Source organism: Lonchura striata, chromosome 11 (genome assembly GCF_046129695.1).
Source record: "Lonchura striata isolate bLonStr1 chromosome 11, bLonStr1.mat, whole genome shotgun sequence".
NCBI classification, from domain to species: domain Eukaryota; kingdom Metazoa; phylum Chordata; class Aves; order Passeriformes; family Estrildidae; genus Lonchura; species Lonchura striata.
Window position 1 is genome coordinate 10,596,363 of NC_134613.1, and position 14,924 is coordinate 10,611,286.

General features: G+C 40.0%; 1 protein-coding gene across 1 annotated transcript in view; it reads right to left on the bottom strand.

The window, feature by feature from the left end:
* Positions 1 to 515: 515 nt before the first annotated feature.
* Positions 516 to 14,924, bottom strand: part of MINDY2 (MINDY lysine 48 deubiquitinase 2) — a 33,290-nt gene continuing 18,881 nt past the window's right edge. The window contains exons 7-9 of the mRNA XM_021532051.3: positions 10,557 to 10,730; positions 9,453 to 9,626; positions 516 to 8,092 (exon numbers count right to left, since the gene is read on the bottom strand). Of these exons, the coding sequence (XP_021387726.2) occupies positions 7,973 to 8,092; positions 9,453 to 9,626; positions 10,557 to 10,730 (468 nt within the window). The 3' untranslated portion in view covers positions 516 to 7,972. The remainder of the gene's footprint in view (positions 8,093 to 9,452; positions 9,627 to 10,556; positions 10,731 to 14,924) is intronic.

A 14,924-nucleotide genomic window follows, 5' to 3' on the forward strand; every position in this document is an offset into this window, starting at 1 on the left:
GGAAGTTCAATTTACTGGGTTTTGCTGCAGGAGTTTCCAAGAGAAAGTGCAAGTTCCAGTGTATTTTCAAAGGCATTTTAGCATTTGGCTGCAGTCTGTGCTTTATCAGATGTGACAACACACACAAAATAAATATCTGCTCCAAGATGAATTTATAGTGGCTAATGGATTGAATTTGGAAGTTTATAACCTTAAAAGACAAAGCTATAGAGAGGTACAAAAATAAAACTTGAGATGTGCTTGGTTCCCTGTAAAAGTCTAGATATGCATTCCAACAGTTACTTAATTAAAAATGTGCTTGTTCAGGTGTAATAATTTCACTTAAAATACTAAAACAAACTCAGACAATGGGGAAAAAACTGATTGAAAACAAATTGCTGAAACCTTAGAATTTATCAAAAGCTGAAGAGAACCAGAAGTCTGTTCTTATTTCCAGAGTGGGTTTTTGTTGGGTTATTGTTTGTTGGGTTTTTAAAGTATATCATCCAACCTTTATTATTAGGAAAGAACTTAAATATCTAAATGAAATATTTATTTAAGTTTGCTCACTTAAATTTATTTACATACAATGAGTTTCAGAAGACTGTTAACCAAAATAAATCTCAGTTGGGTAAAGACCTTGAACTAGAGAGAGGCTGATAGCAGGAGACACTATTCAAAAGGTAACAGAATTTAACAGCTTTGTGGTACACAAACAAAAAGGGGTATTAAGATACAGAACTGGATTTCTCTGAAAACTATTTGTGTTCAAAATTATTTTAGCAATTTACAAGGAAATGTTATTTCCTTATAGTCTTTAAAAACACATTAATACAATATAAACAATTAAGGCTTTTAAAATGCAAAACATTCAGTAGTTGAACTTGTAGATGCCATTACAGTGCTGGATAATGGTGTCACATGATGAAAAGTATTTCATTCACATACATTGGTACAAATGATACTGCATGACTAGATTTATGTCATGCACCTCTAAAACACAAGTAAAAAAATTTAACTTCTCCCCTCTCTTAGTAAATCCAGAGTCGCATCAGCTTTACTTAAGAGATATCAGGTAAGCATGGGGTGACTAAGAGGACACAGCTAAACTGCTGATTTAACACAGGAATTGCACAATTCTGGTGGCATCTTGAAGACATTACTAATCTGGAAGTATTTTGGAACTTTGCTAAAATATGTCAGGTTGGGGGGAGGGGGGCTTTTAAAAAAACATTTAATTGTAAAAAGACCCATTAAAGGCAGTTAAGACCACAAATATTTGACTTAGCAGTGGAGAACTTGGGGTGACTTTGTAGGATTCATTTTTGTATGTTCCATCAGTCATTTCTTCACTAAGTTTACATGTGTGTTAAAGGTGATTATCACAAGTTGTACAAATAAGGGCTATGCAGCTGGTGACCAGATAAAAGGATAATTGAAAATTAAAAATAAAAACCTTGATAAGAACTGGTTTTGCTGAAAGCTGTAATATAAACCAAGATTCTGTCATTTTAACATTAAAGCTCTATCCAGGGTAGTGTGGGGAAACTGCTGACAGTATTTCTCACTCTCTTATAAAGAATTGCTGTAAGGAATTAGCATAATACTGAGCAAGATGTAACAGATTTAGAATAGATTTCTGTGGCACAGGACAAGTACTTGATACTTCTATAGTTCTAAGAGCTGCTATCAAAGTTGTGATGCTCAACATGTAAAAGATGTACACACTGCAAAAACACAGGGAAAAACCAATTACAGAACCCTGCTTATTTCATCAATGTCTGGACTGTAATTCCCTCGCCAGTCACGCTTTTCAGCAGAAATGTTACAGCACTAATGATTTCAAGTGTTATCAAAATACAAGAAGAAACCCTTGCTACAATAGATTTGTCTCTTGAAATCATTGTACCTACCTATGGTCACTTTTTAAAGAGGGTTCTCTAAAATTATTTTTACCTGCCAATCCCTAAGACAAAGCATGCAAGAAATCCAGAAATGCAAGCATACCTGCTGTAAACCGAGTATATGGAATGCAAACATGTAATTGCAACTATTAATGATAAAAAATGCAAAAGCTGGATTACAAATAGTTTAAAGTTCACAAGCAAGTTCCTTGGTTCACTGTATCCATCTGCAGTGTCTTGAAGACACCATCTACTACTATGTTTTTCCAGGCAATGGAAGGATTTTATTTCCACAGCAATACTTTTTTCTGTAGTTAACAGGATCACTGGTAATATATACCCATGCAATTGGCCAAAATACTGTTACCTCAGAGAGAACCTGGTTTCAAACTTTCAGTGTGAAGGGCTTCACTAAAACTCAATTGTGAACACAACAGTAACTAAGATAAACCAGTTTCTGGCTCTGGTTAATCTGCAATTACAAAAGCCCTAAAATTAACAGACCTATTGCTGGCCTGATACCAAAATACTGGAGAGGAAATTGTATGTTTTCATTGATATTTTGGAGTTCCCCAAAACAAGAGATGAGCAAACTGAAGGGTGTTCCCATTACTCAGCTGATTTAAGTTTTTAAAGTGATTTAGGACACACTGGTGTTTCTTCTAATTGCAACTTTGACCTTTTCCTTGGCATGTGCCAGTGAGCAGGAACAAAAAGCCATCATGGGCTTTCTGACAAAAATAAAAGTTATTTCAGCTTTTTTGGAAACACATTCAGAATAAATCTAAAAATGTTAAACTAAGGTGAAATTTTCAAAACTGCTTAGCATAAACTTAACTTTTCAAAGTTACAGCTGAGGTTTTAACTCAAAAAGCCCATCCAAATTTTACTAAAGGCTTCAACAAGAGAACATGAACTTCAAGACAGACAAGTATCCCATTATTTCATCCAGCTCTGTGATGGAGAACCTCAGTTTGTCTCAGCTAAAGGCTTTGGCTCATGAGACACTATTAGATCAATCCCCATATGTTTCACAACAGGTATCACTTATGGTAGAAGGGACCTAAACTGAAATTGGGTCAGCACTAAAGGAAGTGCAAGAGAGTAATTAAAATAATAAAACTTAGCTGAGTTTGTGTCCCTGGCCACCCCCAAGGTCTCTGTACATTTGGCTGAGTGTTTGACTCTTTCAGTCACTGCTGGGAGGGCAGCACGGGCAGTGCCTCAGCTCTGATCAGAGCAGCACTGCCTTGGAGTTCAGCAGTGTTATACTATCTGTAAGCACTGTGTAGACGGAGCTAGCAAACTTTTCAGTTCCTTTGAGTGCTAAAACTTCATCTGAATCATTCCCTATGATTTCCCAAAAATAACACTATTTTTTGCATGTTTTTCTATGCTGTTGAGGGAAACATGGAATCTTGACTTTCTAAAGATAATTAACTGAGTATTTAAAGATTTTAACCTTGAAAAACAAGGAACTGCCCATTTCAGCACATAAGGCTTCTCCCTGAACACAAGTAATCCTACAAACCAGAAAAGGAATGAGGAAGGCAGATTTCAGCAAGTTCTCTAGAGAGAACTCTCCAGCAAGGAGAGCTCAGAGTGACAGGAGCTGACATTGACCGAAACCGAACAGTAGGCAACTGACATTTAATAAGAATATTTGGAGCTATCATAGTATCAGCACAGCTAGTCCTGACTTTAAAGCACAGTGAGAGTGAAGAGCAGTGTGTCCAGGGACAGACACTGCCAACCTGCCAGGAAATGAACCTGCTGGGCATTACCTAGGTGAGAAAATGTGGCCACTACACGCTGTGCCACAGCTATTTGTGTCCAAAAAACAGCAAAGCCTTAAACAATCTCAAGAGGTAGCACAAGGACTTTTTATGTTCCAGCCTCTCTTTCCTCCTTAACATTCTCCTGTGGCACTTCTTCCCCATCAAAGCAGACCACAGCTGAGCTTGCATCCACTGCTTTCCTACTGGGCAAGCTGTGAACAGAGGGAGCTGTCCAGGGGCACCGAATGTCACACAGACTGTACATGACATGGGTGTGAGAAGGTGTCACTCACCTCTTCCCCTTGTCCCACTCAGCACTAATAATCTCTGGTTAGTTATGCTTAATAAAAAAGGATATGCACTTGTCAAGATGAAATGCCATTTTCAGGCCTTGCATGTGACATTTGCTATTCCTGCACTGAATGAACATTTTTGAGAGTTGGATTTTTCTTGCTCCCAAGGTGTTCATCATAGCACAGATGGAAAAAAATGGGAGCATTCTACTGCAACTGAACTACAGCTTGTTATTTTTGCTTTTCTGTAATATGCTTTCTAATGAGACTTCTCCATCACTTAATGTGCATTTTCTGAGTCACTTGTTTAATGCTGCAACCTTTAAAAATCTACTTTTATATAAAATAAGCTCTTAATTCAGTATGTTGTATTGAAGGATGTAGTTTGTATAGATTCTCTAATAAGCATCCTAATGTAAAGAGCTGATCCAAGCAATGAGCCGACTTTGTTACAGAACCAGTGGAGCAGGAATGAAGAATGGTTCAGTTAAAAATACATCAGCTTTACCTTTCACTTTAGTATTTCCCGCTGAATGCACAAGAAAATTAATTTCAAGACCTCAAAACTGCCTTTTATTACATATTTGAAAATTTTTTCAAGAGCTTGTGTTTACAAATTTGAAGAAACATGACAATAATGTGACATACCAAGTGAGTCAGAGCCTGCCTGGCAATCCCAGCAGAACCTGTGCTTCCCTTGGAGCTCATGTGAACTCCAGGGAGCCACAAAACTAGCTCTGCACAGAAACTCTGAACACTTCATTTCTTATATGAACAAAATGTAGCTTTTGTATTGTGTTTAAGTGAATTTTCAGGAATGCTAAATTAGTTCTCTGGTGCTACAACCCTCTGGATCTGCTTTGCTGGGTTGCAGATTCCATGAGTGTCAGAAGAAGACTGGTGGATTTGAGCATATACAAAGTACCTCACAGAAAAACATTTATCTCTGTGGCAGTGCTGTTTTTTGTTAATCTTAAGAATACTTGTATGTAGTTTTTTTTATGTCACAGCTATACTGCAACAACAAAAAGTCTTTTATGTGCTAACATTTATCTAGTGGAAAACAAGTTCTCATCTACTTTCCTGGACACTTTCGTATATATTATGTAGGTATTTGGAGCATGTACATGCTAAATTGTATAAACAGATTTAAAGTATAAATCTATATCCTTCTGCCAGAACATGAGCTGGAGGAAAAAAAAAAAAAAGAAAAGAAGGAAAAAAAGGCAAATTAAGTAAACAAAAGTAACAAAAGTAGATCTTGTCTTCCTAGTACTCCAAGACTATATTATGCAACACTGTTTTCCAAGCTCACTTCATATAGATAAAAGCAATTCTGTTCATATTTTTTGAACCTCAGATACTGTCAGAGATACTAAGTCTGACAGCTTTTGGAATGGTTACTCCCAGTAGGGCACACATTAAGCTTCCAGGTGAATTTCATTTTGGGTATTAGGAAGCTCAACTGCTTATAACTTTTGCCACTAACAAGTTCAACTCAGGCAGCCCTAGATTTCAGGAATTCTTTACCTTTTTTTCCAAAGCTTCAAGACCTGTAAAGAAAAAAGGATATTAACAGAGGACTGTTTTCACAGCATGCCTTCCATCTCAAATACCTTTACTCCTGAAACCTTTACTCCTCTATTGAAATAAACTGAATTATCTGGGAGTTGCAACTTCATGATGAGCACTACATTTAACTCTTCTTCTTCTGGGACCAAATGACCAGAATTCCTCTAACTACAGTGTATTAAGTTTCAGGCACATCTGTCTGAATCTGGAAATGTTACATTAATTCTTCTAATATGAACAAGTATCTTAGGCAAAGAGATAAACTCCATAGCCACAACAGCTAGATTCCTTCCAAAAGGAGTTAAAGTGGCGACACTGTCACTGAAAATAATAACAAACACTTAGCTTAACATATTTATTTTTCAAGGTCAATAAATAAAAGTAAATACACAAATTTGGAAAAATTTTAGTAACAGAATGTTTTTAAACAACATTCTGGCTTAAAGTCTCTGTTATTGACACTACTGGAATAGTTTCTCATCTACTTAAAGTAGATAAGTCATTATGTTGGTGATCCTCCATCACATTAATTTTTGAAGAAGTTAGGCTGCTGCAAAGGAAAAAAAAGGCATCAACCTTTGCTTTGACATAGAAAATTATCTGAACTGCATACATTAAGTATTAAAATTACTTCTCTGGGCATGACTTTTCTAGAGAAGATATTTTTAAATTTACAGTTTACATTTTAGAGACCTCCTTCTGTTCCTTACTTCATCATTATAAAAGGGAAATTGTAACAAAAGCAGAAGAAAAACAAAAGAGGAAGAGGCATGGAAGAAAAGTGATACAAATTGGCCCTTTAGTTGGTAAGACATTCTTTTATCTCATTTTCCTTCTAGGTTGGTAAAAGATGTGTGTGATGACTGGTTGCCATCAGTGCAGCAAGTCTGCTTGAAATAATTGCGAAGTGGCTTTTTACCAATGGACTTGTGTCAGGCACCCACTTTTGTAGACATTCTCCAAACACCTGGAAGCAGGAATGTCATATTCCACCTTAGCTTGCCCAGGTTATCTGTGTGAACACTAAGGCTTAGAGCACGAATACAGAACTTGTCCAGGAGAAGCAGCCTTTTTCAAAAGTATCTACAAATCACTAAATAGAAGTTTTTATCAAAAGGTTCAGCAAGAACTAATTGTTAACTAATTGTTATTTAATGGAAGCGGAGAAGATCTGTGGTTCCCTCAAAATTCATCAAGTGTTCTGTTTCTGCATTCTATAAATACTACAAGATGCAACATGTTTATTTGGTTCCCATAAATTAGAAAAATCTGATTTCCAAAAGTTCTAAATTAGTGATTTAAAAAACAAAATATTACACCTGACCACCTTTCAAACCATCTCAGAGAGGCAGCTTCACTCCTCTCTCACCCCTTCAGAAGTGTGCTTTTTTAAGAATACATGATTTATAAAACAAACAAAAAAGTGTGTTTTTAACTACAGTACACTTGCTTAAATATACAAGTGGACACGTTAACGTCATGTTGAAGTTCAAGGTACTTCTAGATAAAAGGCAGATAGTTATTTTAAGTCTGCATTCTTATATAGAATAACGATTATTATAGACTTTACTTTCCTCTCATCATTCATCTATCATATGGAGAGGTCAATAAATAAAAGCTTATCTGGTCCAGTTTACCTACAAGAGAAAAAAATAATAAAAGAAAAAGAAGTTACTTATAAAATTACTTGTTTAACCCTGATAACATCTGAGTTGCCATACCCAGTTTGTAACTGCAAGAAAAGCAAACAATATTCATCTTGCTTTTTAGTAAATGCCCCATTTTCTTCATGACAATTTTTGTATGCTGCCTATCAAGTCACATATTCTTGGGGCAAGGAAGCTGGCCAGGAGATGCCATGATAGCAGTAACAAGTAGAAATCTGGGTTCAAAAAAAGAACATACCAGATCCAGAAGCAAAGAAATCTGGACACACTGTGGAGGCAGTGCCCAGCTGTTATTTGGGCTCTTGTGTCATGGAGACTATACCCAGCCTAAGATATAGTTTCATACTAAGGAAGTAACACAGAACTCCGTTGTGCTCGTGTACAGACTTCAGGAAAAAGCCTTACACAAAATGAATTACCTTTGTTTAGAGTAGAAGATAAAATAGCTTACTAACTGATGTAATGAGTAATGGATGTCACTATGACACAGGACTTGCCATGAGTTGTGTGTTCAGCTACAAGGTGCAATATTTCTTATGACTAACTCAAAGCACAGCCACATCCAACTGTGATTTGGAATTCCCTCTTGAGCAGCACGCACTATGACTTTGAAGGAAGTCTGTCTGATTGGTACAAAGTCATCCATCCTCTCTTGGAACATGAACAAAATCCATGGGGTAATCAGGCACAGGCGGCATGTAACAGGTTTGTCTTCCTTTCTACTCCTTGTTTTTGCTTCTGAGGACATGCACTTGGCTCCAGATGGAATCCATGTTCTGTTACAAGAGAACACAGCTGTTCTTCTCCTTCTCCCTCTCCTTCTCTCGAGGCTCTTTGCGTTTGCGTTCGTTACTCCCGGATTGTCTTGTGCTGGCTGGAGAGGCAGCACCTTGTACCTGCTGTGTAGGGAAAATAAATGGGAAATAAACCCAGCACCATTGCACATACAGCCTGAACTCTTCTGTGTAGTCAAGTTCACAAGTTTAAGTATTATGCAAACTAGTAGAGTTCAGGTAGGGTTTGTGGTATACCTACTCCAGGACCTCCACAAAGTTGTGTATTTCTTGAAAATCAAGTCAGCTGAAAATATATTTCAAGTTTCATGTGTCCCTTCTGTTGTGTCCACATATACAGATCAATAGTTTCAATAAAACACGGTTTCAAGCATTTTCTTGTGCTTCTGTGTTATTGTGTTGTAATTTTCTCTTAGTTTCTCTTAGAAGTACAAATCCACATTTCACTATTTGCAGAGTCAAAGTGCTGGCATGGACAGCGAGATAATGGTAAGGCAGCAGCTTTTTGTGACTAGAAACTCTTTTAATAACTTGGCAAGGGGGCTGGTATACAAAGACAACATAAGTTGTTAATTCATCATCTATTCCCTCTGTTACCCATTCATAGCTGCAAATAAGCAGGCTCTTAATCCTGTTCAACAGGTTCTTCAGTTCCTTCTACCTTTGGCAGGTAGGAATCTGTGTCTTAGCTAGGTACTGCTGGTTCCATTAAAGCAACAAACAGTGCAAATAACATAACTTTTACCTGTCAAAATTCTTGTTTCATGCTTAAACTTATCAGTTAATGGTTCTGAATACTTCAGGCCAAAGATGCAGGCTTTATGTAGATTATTTCTTACATATTTGTAAATAAAAGCAATTCTGAAGCCCTCAGTGGTTAAGAATTATGTAAAAACAAAACCTCAACTTAAATATTGTCTTTGGCACAGAAGATTCAGTTCAATTTCATTTTTTGATAAACATGTGCATAAACAACATTTTCAGAAGATTTTTAAATCAGCTGCTTACGGGTATAGGATAGAAAGGTGTATTGGGAGAAACTGAATTGCCTAATTCAAAACAACAGAATAGATTCACATGAATCACCTAAAAATGTACAGCAACAAACTTCTACAAGACAAAATAAAGACAAAGCTTTAACTATTATCAAAAAGTTTAGCTGAATGCTCTTCTGCAAATAATGTAAAATACTAGCTAATACTATCTTTATAACCTGACATATTAATTCATACCATCATTCCAAATTAAGTATAAATTAAACCGTAATTTAAAAGGTTAATCCTGCTTTAAAGTATTTAAATGCCTGCAGTTGCCATATCTACATGCATACTCCAACAACTGTAGTGTATTCCTCAAGACTGCTATATTCACCTCAGGCTGAAATGTGTACAAGCACAGATGTATCTGTGCAATTACTCATCCTTTCTAAAATTGAAGATCATATTCTGTAGTGCTGTTTTCTTACCTGGACCTGAGCAGCTGCTTGTTCCTGTTCCTGATAGTACTGAGAAGCTCTCCTGTCCTCCTCCTCCTGGAGCTTCTTTGCTAGCTCTAGATCACTGATTCCTTCTGGGATCTGTTCCCAGTTAATCTCTTGATTCTGCTGCTCTTGTTGTAGAGACAATGCCATCAGGTAATCCTAGAGAGTAAACTTGTGAATTAATGCTTTTTCACAGAGAAAAGAGTCAAGTTGTAGCAAGTGAATTTTTCAGCGTGTGCAGCTACAAAGTACCAACAATTTTCTCACAGCCTTATCTTCAAATGGAGGTCAGGAATTTGTTTCAAAACCTGTCTATAGCCTCAACTGCAGAACTGTCTGCTTTCACAGTGCCTAAGCTGCAGCACAGAAAATACAAAAACTAATTTAAAAATTTTGCTTTTAGTTTTAAATTCTATTACTAGACAGCAACAAATTATCTGTCAGATTTTTATTCTGAGAGATGCAGTGCTTCAATTTATTAAGAAGTATCTTATTAATTTTCTCCCAGTATTTAAAAAAACATTCATGGTGATCACTATAAACTTGTTCAGAATGCAAGATTTTCATGGAACTTAGCCTTGCTCTGCACTTGTGCATTAACTGGTACAACTCATCCCCACCTCAGACATGACTTCTGCAAACTCTGTGTCTCAGCAAGAATAACTAACACCCACCATGACACAGTCTGCTGTGGGGTCTGTCCTGCATTTAGCCAAGTGGGCAGCAGAAGGCAAAGTTCAGCTATGACAATTTTAATGAGTTCAATAGAGTTTGTTATGTAGGAAGAAGTTCCACAGTCTGCTTCTGTTTCCATGAACAAAACAGGCAATATTTCACCTGAGTGAGGACTTGGCAGAAGTGGATTCTGAGAGATTAAAATCCCATTTTCCAAACTACTCAGTTGGTCTTACCTTTCATCCCTCAAAACCATATTCATACATTCAAGTGAGCCCCAGTCTAATTATCTAAAGGGGTTTTGTAGTCCCAAATATGTATGAGTATACACACATGCATACACATCAGTGGAATTACACATAAATATGACTAAAAATCAGTACACACTTAAAATGAAAGGCAGAAATCCCGTACCTGATCTATTTGATCCTGCTGCCCTCTGTAGACAGTTTCAGGGTCTGATGGAGGCCTCAGGTGGAATTCAGAGTCACAGAAATTCCCATCACCATCCACATTATGTAAACTTTCCCACACAACCTTCTCTTCTGTAAGGAAGCCCTGGTCTGTCACCAGCAGGTAAAGCTGACCCTATACAGAAGATCAAGGAAAACTTGTAAAACTAAAAAAAAAAATACTTTTATACAATCTAAGTAGAAGAAATGATACAAATGTTGCATTCCAATAAAACATTCATTTAGAGTTTTTAGCATGTTTAGTAATTAAATAAATCAGCATACAGCATTAAACCACCAGATAAATTCACTGCTGAATTAACAGCCACACCATTTCTGTATTCCATCTTGCAACTCTTCATTCTTAATGGAAGTTCATATTGACTAGAAATTAATATAAAACATCAATATATTATACATTAATGAATATATTAATATATCTCAAGCTATATACCTTGACAGCTCTTTAGAAGTACACCTAAGAAGTAGACTTAAAACCTGGCAACAAAAACATTAAATCTTAGGAGTAATCAGATTAAATTCCAAAGGTAAGATATGGAGAGAAAGGTGATCTTTCCAAACAATCCAAGAGGCATTACCTCAAAATGGTCATTATCTTCATGTTTCATGAGTTTTGATACAATTTGAGATCTATGTCAATTGAAAGCTCTAAATTTAAGATTCTTGCTTTCACTTGTTACCAATAATTGCTTTTGTTGGCATTTTAATAACTTTAAAGTTCCATTACACCAAATTTCTTGATTTCAAAGTCTGAAAATATAAAATGGGCTGGTCTGGAGTGCAGGAGACAATGCTAACAAGTGTAGTTACCAAGGCACTGAAAGAATGAAATGCAAGCTTAGGATGAAGGAGTGGGAGAGGAGCTGAAATCAAAGGGAAATAACTGAAGTAGGCTCCCAGTAAAAGGAGATGGTGCTGCATGTCTGAGGGACAGCAAAGCAGCATAAAATACCCGTTTAAAGTTCCATTTAAATCAATCAATTTATTTCATCCTACCTTTTTTATCATGTTTCTAGGATTATACTCCAAATCAAGAATGTTGTTACTGACCATAGAGCATATTAAGAGTGAAGCTCCCATTAGTATGACTGAATGTACCAGATCAAGACACTCAATACAAAACTTGTAGCAGTGGTTTAGCTGTAAAAATCAAGTTTATTGTGACATCCACAAAAAATTTTGTATTTGTATTCCAGCAGCACACAAAGAGTTTTCCAAGATTGCTGTGCTGAAGTTGTACCAAAGCAAGAGGCAGATCCTGTTCTAATGATTTCTAAGGCTAAACAGGAAAGAAATGGAAACTCTGTCCATACTCAACACATACAGAACTCCTCTGAAGTCATTAAATAACTCTCTAAGGGAGATGTTGAAATTCCACTCACGTCTCGTCAATCCCTCTCTGTTTACAGCTGCCCCTCCTGGGGCTGGGAGGTTACTTGATATAACAAAAATATTATTTGAAGACTCACATACAATAATTATTACAGTATTACCTAATACCATGAAAGGCACTTATACACAAGGCAAAATAGAGTAGATAAAAAACCCAAACAAAAACCAAACAGGTTGTGTTCTACTGGATGTTTAAGCTGTGGAATGGGAGTTAACCAGCACAGGGATGAAGGGGACTTCACAGACATAAGTACAAGTGTCAGCAACAAGTCTGATCACATAACATGATCTAAGAAATCATCTCTCCCTTGGAAACCTGCCTAAGAACTCAATGATACTCCTGTCCTGACACTTAAAATTACCTGAAGCAAATAAAAGGAAGTACTTTCCCAACGTTTCCAGTTTGCAGAAAGTACCCATTTCACAACATTTTGTATATACGAAGTCTTGAAAAAGATGTAAAAAAAAATCCCAGAATTTTTAAGATAAAATGTATTTGAACTTTTAAGTTTTATTTTGAACAGTACATTGACTCAAAACCTAAAAAAGGGGGTGGTGTGTGTGTCTCTCAGGTTTTCCTCTATTATGCCATACATTTTTAATTACAGCCTATAAACTCTGTAGCTTAGTGAAATTGTGAAAATACTAGTTTTCCTATCTCCAAACTATTATAAGCTTAATTTTTCTGCACACAAATATTAAGGTATATCATTGCTTTCACGGAACTAGAATCTAGCATCTAAGGAGGAATTAAACCTAACACTTGTTTGAAATAGAGACCTTTCTATCTTAAATAGAAATAGTTTCAAATCTTAAATACAATTCATATTCTATGTAAGAATTTCTCAGTTGAACACTGATTTTAAAAATGTCACCTTAGAGTAAATAATAAAAAATAAATGTAACACAGCTCCCTAATGAAAGACATATCACCACATTACCCGAACACCACCACTGCAATTCCAGTAGCAACTGCACACCTTCAAACATTGTGCTTCACTTGAACAAAGCTTAGCAAACCAACACATTACCTGGTAAGGGACGGTGTTCCTGGTCACATTATTGGAATGAAAGGAAAATGGGAAATCACAGATCAGAGATCCAAAGTTACCCTTCCCTTATTTTTAACCAACTTCTCTGATCTTTACATCGTGTTAGTACAATTAAATTGGATTCCACAAAAAAACCCAACCAGGACTCTCACAATATTGCTAAAATTCATGGAACCTTTGGCAATAATTTCATATAAAGCAAGAGGAGTTGGCTCTTCTGCTCTGAGCTGGAATGTAGCCTCTCATGGTGGGTTAGTTCTTCCACTTGCAACAAGAAAACAGGCCCTATCTCCAGCCTGGCTCTGCAGCACAGTTCGAATGCCAGGCACGTTCTCTTCCCAGCGCTGAAGGCACAGCCACATTCAGCGGCACACCCAGCCCGGGCAGGGACCGAGGGACCGAACGCGGCAGGAAGGAGCCGCCCTGCCCAGGCACTGCACACCGCGGGCCGGGCCGGCGGGGAGCCACGGGACAGGGAACGGGGACACAGGACAGGGAACGGGACACGGGACGGGGAACGGGGACATGGGACAGGGAACGGGACACGGGACAGGGAACGGGGACACGGGACAGGGAACGGGACACGGGACAGGGAACGGGGGAATGGGACAGGGAACGGGGACACGGGACAGGGAACGGGGACACGGGACAGGGAACGGGGACGGGACAGGGAACGGGGACACGGGACAGGGAACGGGGACACGGGACAGGGAACGGGGACACGGGACAGGGAACGGGACACGGGACAGGGAACGGGGACACGGGACAGGGAACGGGACGGGGAACGGGGACGCGGGACAGGGAACGGGACACGGGACGGGGAACGGGGACACGGGACAGGGAACGGGGGAATGGGACAGGGAACGGGGACACGGGACAGGGAACGGGACACGGGACAGGGAACGGGGACACGGGACAGGGAACGGGGACACGGGACAGGGAACGGGACGGGGAACGGGGACGCGGGACAGGGAACGGGGACACGGGACAGGGAACGGGGACACGGGACAGGGAACGGGGACACGGGACACGGCCCCGGGAACGGGACAGGGAACGGGGACACGGGACAGGGAACGGGGACACGGGACAAGGAACGGGGACACGGGACAAGGAACGGGACACGGGAAGGGGGACACGGGACAGGGAACGGGGACACGGGACAGGGAACAGGGAATGGGACAGGGAACGGAGGAACGGGACAGGGAACGGGGACACGGGACAGGGAACGGGGACACGGGACAGGGAACGGAGGAACGGGACAGGGAACGGGGACACGGGACAGGGAACGGGGACACGGGACAGGGAACGGGGACACGGGACAGGGAACGGGGGAACGGGACAGGGAACGGGACACGGGACAGGGAACGGGGACACGGGACAGGGAACGGGGACACGGGACAGGGAACGGGGGACACGGGACAGGGAACGGGGACACGGGACAGGGAACGGGGACACGGGACAGGGAACGGGACACGGGACAGGGAACGGGACACGGGACAGGGAACGGGGACACGGGACAGGGAACGGGACACGGGACAGGGAACGGGGGAATGGGACAGGGAACGGGGACACGGGACAGGGAACGGGGACACGGGACAGGGAACGGGGACGGGACAGGGAACGGGGACACGGGACAGGGAACGGGGACACGGGACAGGGAACGGGGACACGGGACAGGGAACGGGACACGGGACAGGGAACGGGGACACGGGACAGGGAACGGGACGGGGAACGGGGACGCGGGACAGGGAACGGGACACGGGACGGGGAACGGGGACACGGGACAGGGAACGGGGACACGGGACACGGCCCCGGGAACGGGACAGGGAACGGGGACACGGGACAGGGAACGGGGACACGGGACA